Source organism: Salvia hispanica, chromosome 1 (genome assembly GCF_023119035.1).
Source record: "Salvia hispanica cultivar TCC Black 2014 chromosome 1, UniMelb_Shisp_WGS_1.0, whole genome shotgun sequence".
NCBI lineage: Eukaryota > Viridiplantae > Streptophyta > Magnoliopsida > Lamiales > Lamiaceae > Salvia > Salvia hispanica.
In genome coordinates, this window is record NC_062965.1 from 50088623 (window position 1) to 50103788 (window position 15166).

The following is a 15166-nucleotide window of genomic DNA, read 5'->3' on the forward strand; positions in this document are numbered from 1 at the left end:
GCTATCAAGGGTATTATATAATAAGGTTAGTGTTTAGGTAAAAATGAGGCTAACAACAATGGCCTAACATCTTCCCCTATCTTTAAGGTCACTATGTAAACTCAAGAAGACAAGGAGCAAGTTCTAGAAACACATACACAATTGATGATAAATCACACATGAAAGAATTAAAAGCTCAAGTCTCACTGGGCAAATAGCATGAATCAAGGCAAATAAGCAATTCGTTACTTATGCATCCTATTACTTAAACTCTCAAGTCAATGGTCAAGTGATAGCTCAAAGTGGAAGGTTCTTTTATCATAGACGACTAGTCTTCACCCAAATTACTACCAAATTTTTCAATTCAATTTCAAAACCCAACCAATCAAAGTAAGCATTCAAAGAGTTCTAACAAAATAATTCTATCCTAAAACAAAATAAAGCAACAAAAGCAATAAGATACGTACCTCGTTAGTGTCCCTATCCACCATATCATCCCCCCAAACTTATTCAAAGCTAAGCAAAGAATAAGTTTGAAAAGTTGGTGGAGAAGGGAGACTTACATGGTAAGCAAGCAACAAAAAAAACACACCAAAAACAAAATTAAAAGTTACCTACTAGGGGTTACCTCCCCTATAGTGCCTTTGGTTATCGTCGTTGGCTCGACGTCCTCCATGAGCTGCATCATGTCACGCCATAAATGGTGGTGTTGGATTTTCTATCAATCTTGGAAGCATATGATCTAGCCAATCTCTTCTTCCACCAAGTAGTTTTCAAAGCTCCATCACAAATTTTGGTTTCCACTTTGGGTGAATTTGCAGCTTTTGTTTTCTTCTCCTTCACTTTAGGATTTGATGCAGTCTCTTCTTTAGAAATTGATCCACCACATGAACCAAACATCCATCGCGGCAATGAAAAATCCCCCAATGTGGACTCAATTGCTTGTGTCTTTTGGACCTCTACAACATGCACAGCTTTGCACTCCATCTTCATAACAAGTTCCTCATCTTCACGACTCTTCATAGCATTATAGATAGACAAAATGTGTCGTTTGTTGCCCATACGAAGAGTGAGCTCTCCCTTTGCTATATCTATCAATGCTTTTCCCGTTGCTAGGAATGGACGCCCTAGGATAAGCGGCACATTCATGTCTTCCTCCATATCCAATACTACAAAATCGACGGGAAATATGAAGTCGTGTACCTTCACCAGAACATCCTCAACAATTCCTTTAGGATAGGTGACTGATCTATCTGCCATCTGGAGTGTGATTGTAGTCGGCTTGAGAGTGCCGATCTTCATCTTTCTGAAAAATGATAATGGCATCAAATTTATGCTCGCCCCCAGATCACACAGTGCCTTTGTCTGTCTGTCATTTCCAATGACGCATGAGATATTGAAACTCCCAAGATCTTTAAGCTTGGCAGGTAGCTTCTTTTGAATTATCGCACTACAGTTTTCAGATATGTTCACCGTCTCATAATCAATCCACTTCTTCTTCTTGGAGAGCACATCTTTTAGGAACTTTGCATACGTAGGCATCTCTTGCAGAGCTTCCACCAATGGTATATTAATGTGCACCTTCCTAAAAATATCGAGAAATTTGGAGAATTGCTCATCCAACTTCTTCTCCTTCACCGCAAATGGGAAGGGCACTCTAACTGTCGTAGGAATGGAGGGAGGGGGCAGCTTTTCTGGCATTGCGTCTTTCTTGGTCTGAATGTCCACCTTATTCTTTCCCTTGGAATTCTCTTCTGCTCTAACATCTTCCTCTGGAGTACTCTTCTTTTCCTCTATAGGCATGGAAGGTCCTTCATAGCTTTTACCACATCTCAAGTGTATGGCCTTGCAGTCTTTGGGATTATTTATGGTCTGTGCTGGAAATTGCCCTGGCTGATGTTGGACACCTATAGCTTGAGAAATTTTACTAATCTGAGTATCAATGCTCTTCATATGCACATTCAAGCTTTGCACGTCGTTTTCAACCTTCCCCAACCTTTGACTAGTGCTCTCCATGTACTTGTCAGTTTTCTCCATGTACTTGGTAGTCTGATTCATGAATGCTGCCAAGATATCTTCTGTAGTAGGCTTCTTCTGCTCATCGACCATTCCATTAGCTACTGTGAATCCCGGTGGTGGTTGCAGAGCATTGTTTGGATTCCCATAGGAGAGATTGGGATGCACCTTGTTACCATAGTGGTTATAGTTACCACCCCCTTGGTTGGGGCGATAGTTGTTGAAGTTCATGTTATTCCCTCCTTGGTGCACATAGTTGACACCTTCAACTCCTCCTTGGATCTCTGGCCCTGACTGTCTCATCTCCATAATTCCCAATTGTGTGGTCAAGAGATCAAGCTGCTTTGACATTCTATCTATTCTATCATCTTCTGTAGCAGAGGACACCCTGTATGACTTGTTTCTTTCATTATTCCATCCTTCATCAGTGGAAGCTACTCTCTCAATCACTTGCATGACATCATTCTCTCCTAATTGAAGGAGTGCTCCTCCTGCGCTCCAATTCAGTTCACGCATTGCATCTGGAGTACACCCCCTATAAAAAGTTATGACTTGGTGTCCCGGACTTAGACCATGTTTGGGGCATCTTTTCAGCAGTGTCTTGAATCTAGCCCATGCTTCTCGGATTGTCTCATGAGGCTTCATCTGGAACTGAATTATCTCTGCTTGCCTCTTTAGAACTTCACTGGGTGGGAAATACTTCTCCAAAAATAAGTCTACCATGGCATCCCACGTTTTAACAGATCCTGACCCCATGCTGTCGTACCAGTCTCTAGCATCATCTCTCAAGGAAAATGGGAATAGCCTTAGTCTGATTTGTTCATCTCTCACCCCATTAAGCTTCACCGTGTTACTGATCTGAATAAACTTAGTGAGATGCTTGTTGGGATCTTCATTGGCCTTCCCCGCAAAAGCATTAGCCTCAGCCATATTTAGCAATCCTGGCTTGAGCTCAAAATGATTGGCATCGATCTCATCGTTGCCAATTGGTGGGTCCTCTACCTCTCTGTAAGCGTACATATTTTGCACTGGCACCATGTCTTGTTGTGGTTCAAAAACTTGACTCAACTTATTTTTAACACAAGTATACCCGCAAGTGTACGGGGCTAATGTAGCAAATAGTAAGCAAAGAGTATCGTATCCACAGAGACAATGAGTGTCAACCTAATTACCACGAACCAACCTCAACTACTATCTAGATGAATCAGAATTTTGGTTTTTCTAAATCTATTTAAAAGCAAGGTAAAAACAATTAAAAATAACTAGAGAACTAAAAGCAAATAAGAAAACGGATGTATATCAAGGATGAGAAGGGTAGAATCCTACGGGATCGATAACAACTATCTTATGCTCAACTAACTTCCTAACTATGCCAACAAAGGGTCTCAAGGGTTATTAAGCTATCGCTAAGGTAAAACTATATCTTTTCTCAAAGCATATAATTTGTAGATTGCTACCTAGAACCAAAGTCTTCTTCCTAGAACTAAGGCAACAACTCCTAATAGCTCCTAAGATACTTAGCTTCATTCAAAGGCTCAAATCTCTCGATTATATTGGCAAAGACGTCAATTTCTTCTCTTCCAAATTAAACTACTCACTTCTCAGTTCTTGTAGTAAAATCCACATGCATTTATAAGGTGATCAGTCAAATAAATGTATAAGCACAGAAGAAATCAAAATAACCACATGAGCCAAGGCATAGAAAAAGGAAATCAATTAAACATAAGAATCATTGTATCTCCCCCGTAGAACTCTACGAAGGATTTAGCTACTCATGTTCAACACAAAAGTCAAAGAAATATTCAAAGAAATATTCAAAAACATTGTTTGAACAAGAATAAAACTAAAAGTAGAAACTCCTAGAATTGGATTGGGCGGATTGGAAGCCTCGTCTTCAATCTTGCGATGAATATTCGTCCTCTGCTCGTTCTTCTCTTCTTCCTAGGTGAAAAAGTGGTATTTTTGGGGTAGGAGGCGTGTAAGTTGTGTTTGGAGGCGTTTCCTAGGCATATATATACCTAGGGTTGACTTTGGGCCCGAAATAAGCTGTCCGACGAAGCTGGCGGGTCGCCAGGTTGGCTATGTCACTGCTCTGCGCAGTCTTGGTAAAACGGCCATAACTTCTTCTACCAAACTCCGATTGAGACGTTTAAGATATCCACGCGAAACTCTTTCGAAGACGAAGAGAATGGTATGCATTAAATGCGAATCGGACTTCAAAATCTCCAGAAAAGCTGTCTCGAACATTGAGTAGCTGCACATCCACATATTTTGTACATTTTTCTACACATTCTTCACAAAATGGTCAAAATACCAACATAATAGAGAAGTAGCTATAACCATGTCTCAAAGTACACAATATATGATCAAAACCAAGTAAAACTACCCTCTAAAATCATGTAAAATCCAAGTGAATCAACTCCCCCAAACTTAAACAATTGCAAGTCCTCGAGCAATGAAGAAAAATCACTAGAAGAAACTTGGATTCAAAAGAGTTTTAGACATCATCATCGTCTCAAAGAATACGGAATAAAGGAGCATATCACAATACAAATTCCATCAAGTTAAGCCATCGAATGCACTTTTACTACTCAAATTCCATCACCTTGAATTCATGCTCCACTCGGGATGTATATATGTGTGTATAATCACCTCACTCAAAGTGTATAAGATATAAAGTAACACTCAAATCAATCAAAAATGCATGGTTTACCATAGGCTTGCTCAATGTCTAACCTCTCCTCTACTTCGTGTGACAATAAATCTAGAGTCCGAAAGGTCTTTTGTTTAGGTTATAATGTAGGCTCTTTGGCAAGGTAGGGTAATATTTGGCTAAAGTGACTAAATTCCCAATAAGATGTGAAATTCTAAGACATTACACAATCCACTTTCAACTTCAACCATTCACCAAAACACTTCTCAACAATAACTAGACTTTGTCTAATTTCTTCCAAACTTCCAAAGATCTTGAATTATTCTCTATATACTATTTTTTTTCTTTTTTTCTTTCTTTTTTTTTTCTTTTTTTTTCTTTCTTTTCTTTTCTCTTTTTCTTTTTTCTAAGTACAACCAACTTTCAACTAGGCTTGCTCAATGTCTAACCACTGCATAGGCAATATCTGGCCGTGTGTGTGAGAGATAGATTAGTTTCCCAACTAATCGTTGATATCTCCCCCGTGAGTAAGTTTTGCTCCTTCAACTATCTGCAGCCCATGGTTTTGTACCATTGGAGTGTCGGCGGGTTTGCAATCTATCATCCTCACTTCCGCTAGAAGGTCAAGTATGTATTTCCTTTGGAGCACTTCAATTCCCAAGAAATATTTCAAGAGACCTAGATCTTTCATCTCAAATTCGTTAAACAAATTCTTCCGCAATTCACTAATCTCTACGTCATCATCTCCTGTGATAATCATGTCGTCAACATAGATGATAAGGCATGTGATTTTTCCATTCTTCTTCTTGAGGAACAAGGTGTGATCTGAGTTACTCTGCTGGTACCCATATTTCTTCATTACTTCGGTGAATCTGCCAAACCATGCTCTTGGAGATTGCTTCAACCCATAAAGTGTCTTCTTTAATTTGCACACTTCTCCATTTCGAAACTCATTGGTGAAACCCGGGGGTGGAAGCATGAACTGCTGGGGTTTGGTGCCCCTTGCACAACGGAAGACTTGTATAAAACAAATAAATCAAAAAAGGATCTATTTGACCGATTATGCTATTAATCAATTCACATGTTAAACAGATAATTGCATGCTAGAACGCAAATAATTCATGATTAGAAATATATAAATCCTAAACATGATTTCTACGGTTTAGAGTTACCGGTTTGATTCTCCAAAGAATCGACGATTGTTTGCGCCTTCTCCACGATGATCTTCAATACTAGACCACGGATCTTCTGACTGGTTCCCGAACTGTATCTCGACATCAGGGTGGGCTGATATTATCAAAATACTAGGACTCGAATAAAGAAGACAGAAAATTCCTCACGAAGGAGGAGCTGAAAAACTCATGAAGAGGAAATTAAATAAAATTCGTCCCCCACTCATAAGGGAGTTGGCGTGATTGTTCATAATGAAAAATATCTAATTCTGTCTTATTTATTCTCCTATTTATATTAAGTTCCTTTTGGGCCCAAACAGAGATCTATGGAAGATTTTGGATATGAGCTCCCCCAATTAGCTTTTTACTATTTAAATTGAACCCACAATTTAATACAAGCTTATATTAAAATATTACGAGCAGCCACTACAGAAGTAATATTGAACTCCCCCCATCCAAATCCGAAATTACAAGTAATCCGGGCTTCCGTTTTGTTTATTATTTATTTCCCACGCTTAAGATATAAATGTCCATTAATTAATTAATGTCTGCTATGTACTTAATTAATTAACATCTTATTAATTCCAAGAGCGGACTTAGCAAGAAACATTTATTTATTATTCATAGATTAATAAAACTCCAACTGGCCAGTTTTCCGAATAATAAAACTTTGTTCGAGCTTCTCTTGAGGACATTATCAAACGAGACTTACCTCGCGCACGATTCAACGTAATAGCAATCCTAGCACCGCTAGATATTGATCACCACTATCCAATATATCAAGATTATTGGGTTGCGAAAAACCCGGACCATTTGATAAGTCAAAGTAGTGCATAATCAATACCGTATGCTCAATGTTAACGTATGTAGATTAAGAAATAGTATTTTATCAAGACCTAGTCTTTCAGTTGATAGCATAAAGACACATCTTGCTATTCAAAGGCTCAAGTCTCCTTCCTAGAACTAAGGCAACAACTCCTAATAGCTCCTAAGATACTTAGCTTCATTCAAAGGCTCAAATCTCTCGATTATATTGGCAAAGACGTCAATTTCTTCTCTTTCAAATTAAACTACTCACTTCTAGTTCTTGTAGTAAAATCCACATGCATTTATAAGGTGATTAGTCTAATAAATGTATAAGCACAGAAGAAATCAAAATAACCACATGAGCCAAGGCATAGAAAAAGGAAATCAATTAAACATAAGAATCATTGTATCTCCCCCGTAGAACTCTAAAGGATTTAGCTACTCATGTTCAACACAAAAGTCAAAGAAATATTCAAAGAAGTATTCAAAAACATTGTTTAAGCAAGAATAAACTAAAGGTAGAAACTCCTAGAATTGGATTGGGCGGATTGGAGGTCTCGTCTTCAATCTTGCGATGAATACTCGTCCTCTGCTCATTCTTCTCTTCTTCCTAGGTGAAAAAGTAGTATTTTTGGGGTTGAAGGCGTGTAAGTTGTGTTTGGAGGCGTTTTTTTCGTGTTTTGCTGGCGGGTCGCCAGGTTCGTTTGCATGCGAACCTGGCGGGTCGCCAGCTATGTCACTGCTCTGCGCAGTCTTGGTAAAACGGCCATAAATTCTTCTACCAAACTTCGATTGAGACGTTTAAGATATCCACGCGAAGCGCTTTCGAAGACGAAGAGAATGGTATACATTACATGCGAATCGGACTTCAAAATCTCCAGAAAAGCTATCTCGAACATTGAGTAGCTGCACATCCACATATTTTGTACATTTTTCTACACATTCTTCACAAAATGGTCAAAATACCAACATAATAGAGAAGTAACTATAACCATGTCTCAAAGTACACAATATATGATCAAAACCAAGTAAAACTACCCTCTAAAATCATGTAAAATCCAAGTGAATCAGTTGTCAGTCAATTTATGCATGCACCGCAAGCAGATCACTGGGAGGCAGTGATAAGGATTGTGCGCTACTTGAATGGAACAACCGAGCATGGACTGATATTCGAAAATTATGGGCACTTGGAAATACATGGATTCACTGATACTTCACCTTTGTTGGGGGGGATCTTTCAACATGGAGGAGCAAGAAATAAAAAGTAGTTGCACTGTCTAGTGCAGAAGCAAAATTTCGGGGGATTAGGAGTGGTTTGACAGAGATGCTGTGGTTGAAAAGGCTTATGACCGAATTGGGGCTTCAATCATCACAAGCATGTAGGATGTTTTGTGACAATAAGGCTGACATTAGTATCTCAGAAAATCCAGTGCAACATGATCGAACCAAACATGTGGAGGTTGATAGACACTTCATCAAAGAGAAGCTTGAAGGAAAGATTGTTGAATTGCCCTATGTCAAGTCTGAAGATCAGTTGGCTGATATCTTGACCAAGGCGGTAAATTCAAAATCATTCAGAGAGGTATTGAGCAAGTTAAGTATCGGAAACCCCGTTACTTAACTTGAGGGGGAGTGTTGGAAGAAATCAAGAATGATGTGATTAATTATAATTGATCCTAAATTGATAATTTACCAAAATTAGAGTAGAGAGATCTAGGTTTACCATATTTGTAATATTGGAGCCAATATGAAGGCGTGTCACTCATTGTAAGGACTCGTTTGATAAAAAAGATGGGATATGAGCAGATATGTAAAATAAGATAAGAAATACGGGCTTCATGTCAAGATATCCAAAGATATGATTTTTTTTTGTCGTTGTTTGATAGAAAAGAAATTATCTAAATTTGTATAGTATATTAAATAACATGGCTTAACTTGACAAATTGGTGGGTTACATAAACATAGTTAAAGTTATAATTTTGGTAAGGTTGGAGAGAGCCCTTGTCTTATATTGGGCTTTGAGTTAAGCTTAACTATGATATCAAACAATTAGAAATGTCCATATATAAATCTCTATCTTGGTATTACTAACTTATCAAACATGCCCTAACAATACAAGTGAATACAAAAAAAACCCTTCTCCCAAACTTTCTCAACAGTTACGAATCTTTAGTTACTCGTTTGATTCGTGCGTGTTTCAGCTAAAGGTTGTGGAAGACTGATGTTTCTAGGAAATTTTTGACATGTTAAGCACAAAAACAATCTTGATCTACTTGACCCTCGGAAACTTTGTTTAGTATTATCGAATGAATCTCTTTGTCTTAGAAGTGTTCAATGTCTAATATATAATAACTATACAGTAAAAGTAGAGGCATGCTGTGTAACTTAGTCCCCTGCTATATCTCACGGTGTCGAACAAGTTGAGTCGCAGTGCTTTGTTTTACAGACCTATTTTGTTGATCCATCAATCATTTATCTAATATTGGATGTGAAATTGGCAGCACCTTTTGCATGAGATCACCGCAAACTGCTTCAGTATTGGGACAAGTAAAAGCGGATGTGTTGTAATACAATCATGCGTGGATAATGCTTGTGGAGTTGTGGTGAAGCAAGAACACAATTAATCTTTGCGATAATAGAAAACGCTGTGCAACTTGCTGAAGATCCTTACGGGTATCATTCCATTCCTATCTAGTTTCTTTTATAGAGGTAAGACTGATGTGGATCTCTTAACTTGTTTGATCTTTTTTATGTGTAGAAACTATGTGGTGCAACATCTTCTCGAGATGGAGATGCCAGAACTCACAAAATATATTCTGAGACGGTTCGAAGGCTGTTTCGTGTCTCTTTCCTGAAACAAGTATGCCAGCAATGTAGTAGGGAAGCTCTTACGGTCGGGAGATGAAGTATCTGCGATTATTACCATAGAGCTGCTTCAAAGCCCGAACGCCTCGATGCTTTTAGTCAACCCCTACGGAAATTTTTTCATTCAAAATGCATTGTCAGCCGCGAAGGTGAGACATCCCACTTTTTGTTTTGATGCATTTGAAACGCCTTAATACACGGGGTTTTGTTATGACCATGTCTCGTTCGCTCCTAATTTACATGTGGTTCTGTAACAGGGAGAGTTGTATTATTCTTTGAAGAGATTTGTTCAAATTAATGCAGCATCCATGCAAAGCATTCTTTATGGGAAAAAGATCCTTGCTTGGTTTATGAAGAAGAGGCCTTACAATGAGAAGTAGAAGTCTTTCTATGGCTAGATTCTTACATTTAAAAATATAGTGATGTATATTTTGTTGTTTAATTGTGTGGCTAATTCATAGTTTTGCCATTCAACGGCATATTTTTGATGCATTCAGCCTCGGATTCAACCAAGCTAAGCAATGTAGAGCGTGTTGTACGTACGTTGTTTTACTTCTGAAGCAGCTACACATTATTGTCTAATATCATGACTTGTATCGTAATAAAATCAATTGTTACTAATATCTTCTCTAATTCTTCTTCCAAAACCTGAGATTGCATCGTTATCTGAATCCAAACATTATTATGATTCACACCCATGTTTTGAGTTACCATCCGAAAAAAGAAAGAATACGTACATATGCATATGGTATTAGAATCTAAGCCGACCAATGCAATTTGACCCGGCCGTACGAATGACCAGAGATTTATTTATGTGAAATTAAATAATATATAATCAATTTATGTTTCGAGTAGATTATAATTCACTTTCTCTAAATTGATTTACGATAGTGAGAAATATAAATTAAAGTAGTCACTTTAATTTGTGAGTTAATTAATCCCGTATTTAAAAAAAAGCATTTATTAATCACGTACTCCCTCCATTTTATTATAATTGTGTCATTTTTTCATTTTGAGAAGTTTTATCATAGTTGAGTCATTTTTATCTATAGTAATGATGGCAGAGATAAAATGCAAACTCATATATTATACAAACTCCAAACTTTTCAACACTGTGTCAACACAACGTCAACACAGTATAAAATTTTAAGATTTTAATGTCAACACAATGTCAATACAATGCCAACATAGCATCAACTGTTAACACATTATTGATATTTTCTATTGCCATTATTTTGTCATCTGTATATATTTTAACGATCCAGATCATAGTTTGGAGTTTATACAATATTTAGAGTTCGCATTTGATCACATTCCTATGGGGGGTAAATAATCATCATATTTTCTCTCTCTCTCACTTTATTCTCTCTACTTTTATCTCTCCCACTTTGTTTCATCTATTTTTTTCTCTTTCTTACGTCATTATTTTTCCATTTAACACTCTAAAATATTTTTCTTAATCTCAATGTCAAAAAGAAATGTCTCAATTATGGTGGAATGGAGTGAGTATTTAAGAGCTAAATTATTACTCTCTCTGTCTCATATTAGATGATACACTTGGATATTAGCATGAGATTATAGATGTTATTTTTTCTATTAAGTGAAATGAGAAAATAAAATAGTAATACTATATTTATGTTAATGTAAGAGATAACTTTTTAAAATAAAAATGAAATGTGATATCTTTTGTGGGATAAATTCTAAAGAATATGACATCTATTATGGGATGGGATGGAAGTGGAGTACTTTGTAACCACAAGAGACGGGTTGAATTTTGAAAAGGAAATATGTTCCAAATTTTGATTTTTTTTTTTTTTTTTAGGTTGTCAAATTTCTAGTCATGCGGTATGCCACAACAAACATGGTTACGAGATACCAAAGGAGAAACGCATCATAGTATTTGTATGCTTATATCTGAAATTTCAACGAAAATAATTTGGATTTTGGACAAAAAGAAATGAAGTTGCTTAGAGCATCTACAATAGGCTGCGAATTAGACATGGACTAGCAATAGGCTAGCAATAGGCTAGACCACATCATCAAGGACTTCCCACATATTGCCACATCATCAAAGACTTCCTACAACTTAACAATAGGCTAGCCAACGTCCTAACCTAGCAAATAAATTGGCAAATACGATTAATTTATTTTAATTATTGGTGTTTATCAAATGTTAAAAGAATTAAGTGCAATGAGTAGTAAATATAGACTATAAATAATTTTTTAAAAAAATCGGTTAATCTATCGTTCGCCGTGCAGTTCGCCGCACAATAGGCGGCCAGCGATCGACTAACGCCTATTGATAGCAGATGAGAGCTCGTCCGTCTTTCGGACGTCCGTCGCGTTAGCCTAAAGCAATAGCGGACGTCCGCCACGCCTTTCCCGCTAGCCTATGGCTAGTCCGTGCTGACGTCCCTTATTGTGAATGCTTATTACTCCCCCCGTCCCACAGTAGATGTCACATTTGGGAGATGACACGAGATTTTAGGAGATGTTATTTGGTGTGTAAAGTAGTGAGAGAAAATATAATTTTATAATTGATGTGAGAGGGTACTTTTTTTAAAAGAGGAAATGTGATACTCCATCCGTCTCGCTTTAGCAGTCCCATTGACTTTTCTGCCATCTTTTTATAAAAATGATAAAAAATAGTTAAAGTGGAGAAATGGTAAAATAATAGAGACAATAATGTAGATAACACTCTTCTCTATATTATTCTTTTTCTTAATTTACTATTTCTCATCTTTAACTATTTTTTATAATTTTTCAAAAATAGGGCAGAAAAGTCAATGGGACTGCTAAAGCGGGACGGAGGGAGTATCTTTTATGGGACAAATTAAAAACAAAAGTGTGATATCTATTATGGGACGGAGGGAGTACTAATTTTTTTTAATTACCTTAGACCAATCATTAGAATATTAGGTTCATGTTAATTAGAGACATATGTTATTATTAATTTCTATGAATAAATTATTAGGTTCCCTGAAAAAAATATTACTATCTCCGTCCATAAAATATAATCTTATTTTATCATTTCGTGATGTCCAAAAAAAATAGTCACATTTTTAAAAATAGAAAGTTCTCTTTCATACTTTATTCTTTTTTTCTCTTTCTCTTTCTCTTTCTCTTCCATGCTACTTTTTCTCCATATATCTTTTACTTAATCTATTTTTTCTCATTCTCTCTTACAATACTAATTTCTCATTAGAATCTGTACCATCCACAAATGAGACTATATTTTGTGGACGGAGAGAGTAGAAAATTGCAGGGAATCAATGATTGAATTTGAAATAATATTTTTTCATTCTTTAATTTTTTTTCTTTTATAAACGATATCAATTCCCTTCAATGTTTAAATTCTAAACAACAATGATGTTATGGTACTCCCTCCAAAAACGAGTGCTACTAGTTAATTATAAAAGTACAAAAATATTATTGAGTCAAAGTGAGATGAGGATATATATTGAAAGAATGAAGACTGCGTTTGATATTTCGACCAAAGTTTTGGACCAAGAATGTAATCTTCTCTTATTTATAATATAAGATCATCCACAATGCCGGCTAGCGCCCTGGCTAGCCGATTCGCGTCGCTAGCCGAACCATTGTAATCGGCCAGCGCCTTTTCGGCGAGAAAATAGGCGATTGCTGGCCGATGCGCTCGCCGATGCGCTGGCCGCCATTGTGGCGTGCCGATCGGCCAACACATTTTTTTATTTTTTTATTTTTGAAAATTTTTGAAACACTATATATACGCGATTTTAGTTTCATTTTCATTTGCACCACTTGTTTTAACGAGTTTTCTCTCTCTCTAAATTTTTGTACAAGAGCAACATCGAGCGATGAGTAACGCGGGTGGTAACAGTGGTGGTAGTGGTGGGGATGCTGAGGAGTACGAACGGCGGATGAACGAGGCTATGGAGGCCTACATGAACCGCGAGATAGAGCGGTACATGCAAAGGGTCGAACAGCAGGCGGTACCTTGCCCTCGACCCGTTGTCCACCACCGAACAGTGATTGATCGGGATCACGTAGTTGCACATCAGCGGCTATAAGACGACTACTTCGCACCGGACCCGCGGTTTAACGCAAACATGTTCAGGCGGCGTTTCAGAATGCGCAGGGAGTTGTTTATGCGTATCGCTGACGCTTTGGAGAGTCGATATCTATTTTCGCTTCAGGCACGATGCGGCTGGCAGACCCGGCCACACCCCTATTCAAAAGTGCACGATGGCAATCAGACAGTTGGCCTACGGAGGCGCGAAAAACATGTGGGATGAGTACCTCCACATCGGTGAGACGACTGTTCTGGAATGTCTGAAGTTTTTCTGTCAGGGCGTGATTACAATTTTCGGTGATCAGTACCTTCGAAGCTCTACCCCCCAAGATTGTCAGAATCTGATGCAGATACACGGGGAGCAGCATGGGTTCCCCGAGATGTTAGGCAGGATAGATTGTATGCATTGGGAGTGGAAGAACTGTCCAACTTCCTGGAAGGGGGCCTACACGACCGGCTACAAGGGAAAGAATCCCACGATAATCCTCGAGGCCGTAGCCGATTACCCGGCTGTGGATCCGGCATGCGTATTTTGGGGTAGCCAGGTCGAACAACGACCTCAACGTCCTCAACTCGTCGCCCCTCTTCAACGAGATGTGTCAGGGCATCGGTCCGGCCGTCTCATTTGTGGCCAACGGCAACCGGCATGATATGGGCTACTACTTGGCGGATGGGATATACCCTAGGTGGCCTTGTCTTTGTGGAGACGATCAGGCACGCAAATTATGACAGAAGGCCTACTTTGCGGAACGGCAGGAGTCGGCGTGCAAGGACGTGGAGCGCGCATTTGGTGTGCTCCAATCTCGATGGGCGGCAATTAAGGGTCCAACGCGTTTGTGGGATGTAAAATGCATTACCGATATAATGTACGCCGCATTATCCCGCACAACATGATCGTCGAAGACGAAAGCGTATAACTTGACTAATTGGGCCAATGACGATACGATGCAGCCGTTCCAAGCCACGGCGTGGCCACCCCCAACGTACGAAGGGGGGTACCTCACGATGAAGCCGGCCGTCTCCAGGCACATGCCAACATGCGCCAAGTTGATGCTCATATTCAACTCCAAAAAGATATAATTTAAGAGTTGTGGGCACGGAAGATTGTTGGAACATATATACTAAAAAGCATTTTTCGAGTTTATTTTGAATTTGATAAATTGCTTGTATATTGTAAACACTCTTTATTTAATGAGAATAATAAATGTTTTCTTCATACTGTGTATTTTACTTTAATGGGTATTGACCGTATTTAATTATATATTAAATTATATAATTAAAGCGCCGGAAAGTAAAATCAGTCTAAGTCTTCTACATTGAAGGTTGGGTCGTGGAACAGGTCATCACAGTAGGTGGCCCAACCGGAACCTTGTAGAAGTAAAACTTTTTCACAACCTAGATAGCTTTGGCTACCTATCGTGAAAGGTTGCAGTGTCCATTCGAAAGTCGTCTTTACCTTTAGAATGACTAGTGACACTGGTGTGGTATAGTCGATGCACTTTTTATTTGCACTATAAATACATGCAAGTATACAGAGTAGGTATAGTATAGCAAAAGGTTAGTACCGGGTATCGAACACGGGGAAGATGTACACAAAGTGTCTATCTTCTACTAGAACTCAAT

The 15166-nt window shown here is 38.2% G+C and overlaps 1 protein-coding gene across 1 annotated transcript; it reads right to left on the reverse strand.

Moving 5' to 3' along the window:
* Window positions 1-663: 663 nt before the first annotated feature.
* On the reverse strand, window positions 664-3033 carry LOC125199726. Its single transcript, XM_048097652.1, has one exon. The coding sequence runs from the start codon at window positions 3031-3033 to the stop codon at window positions 664-666; it is 2370 nt and encodes a 789-aa protein (XP_047953609.1).
* Between the last annotated feature and the right edge of the window lie 12133 nt (window positions 3034-15166).

Coding starts and splice junctions, on each gene's coding strand:
- LOC125199726 (XM_048097652.1), bottom strand. CDS start 3,033: ATGGTGCCAGTGCAAAATATGTACGCTTACAGAGAGGTAGAGGACCCA.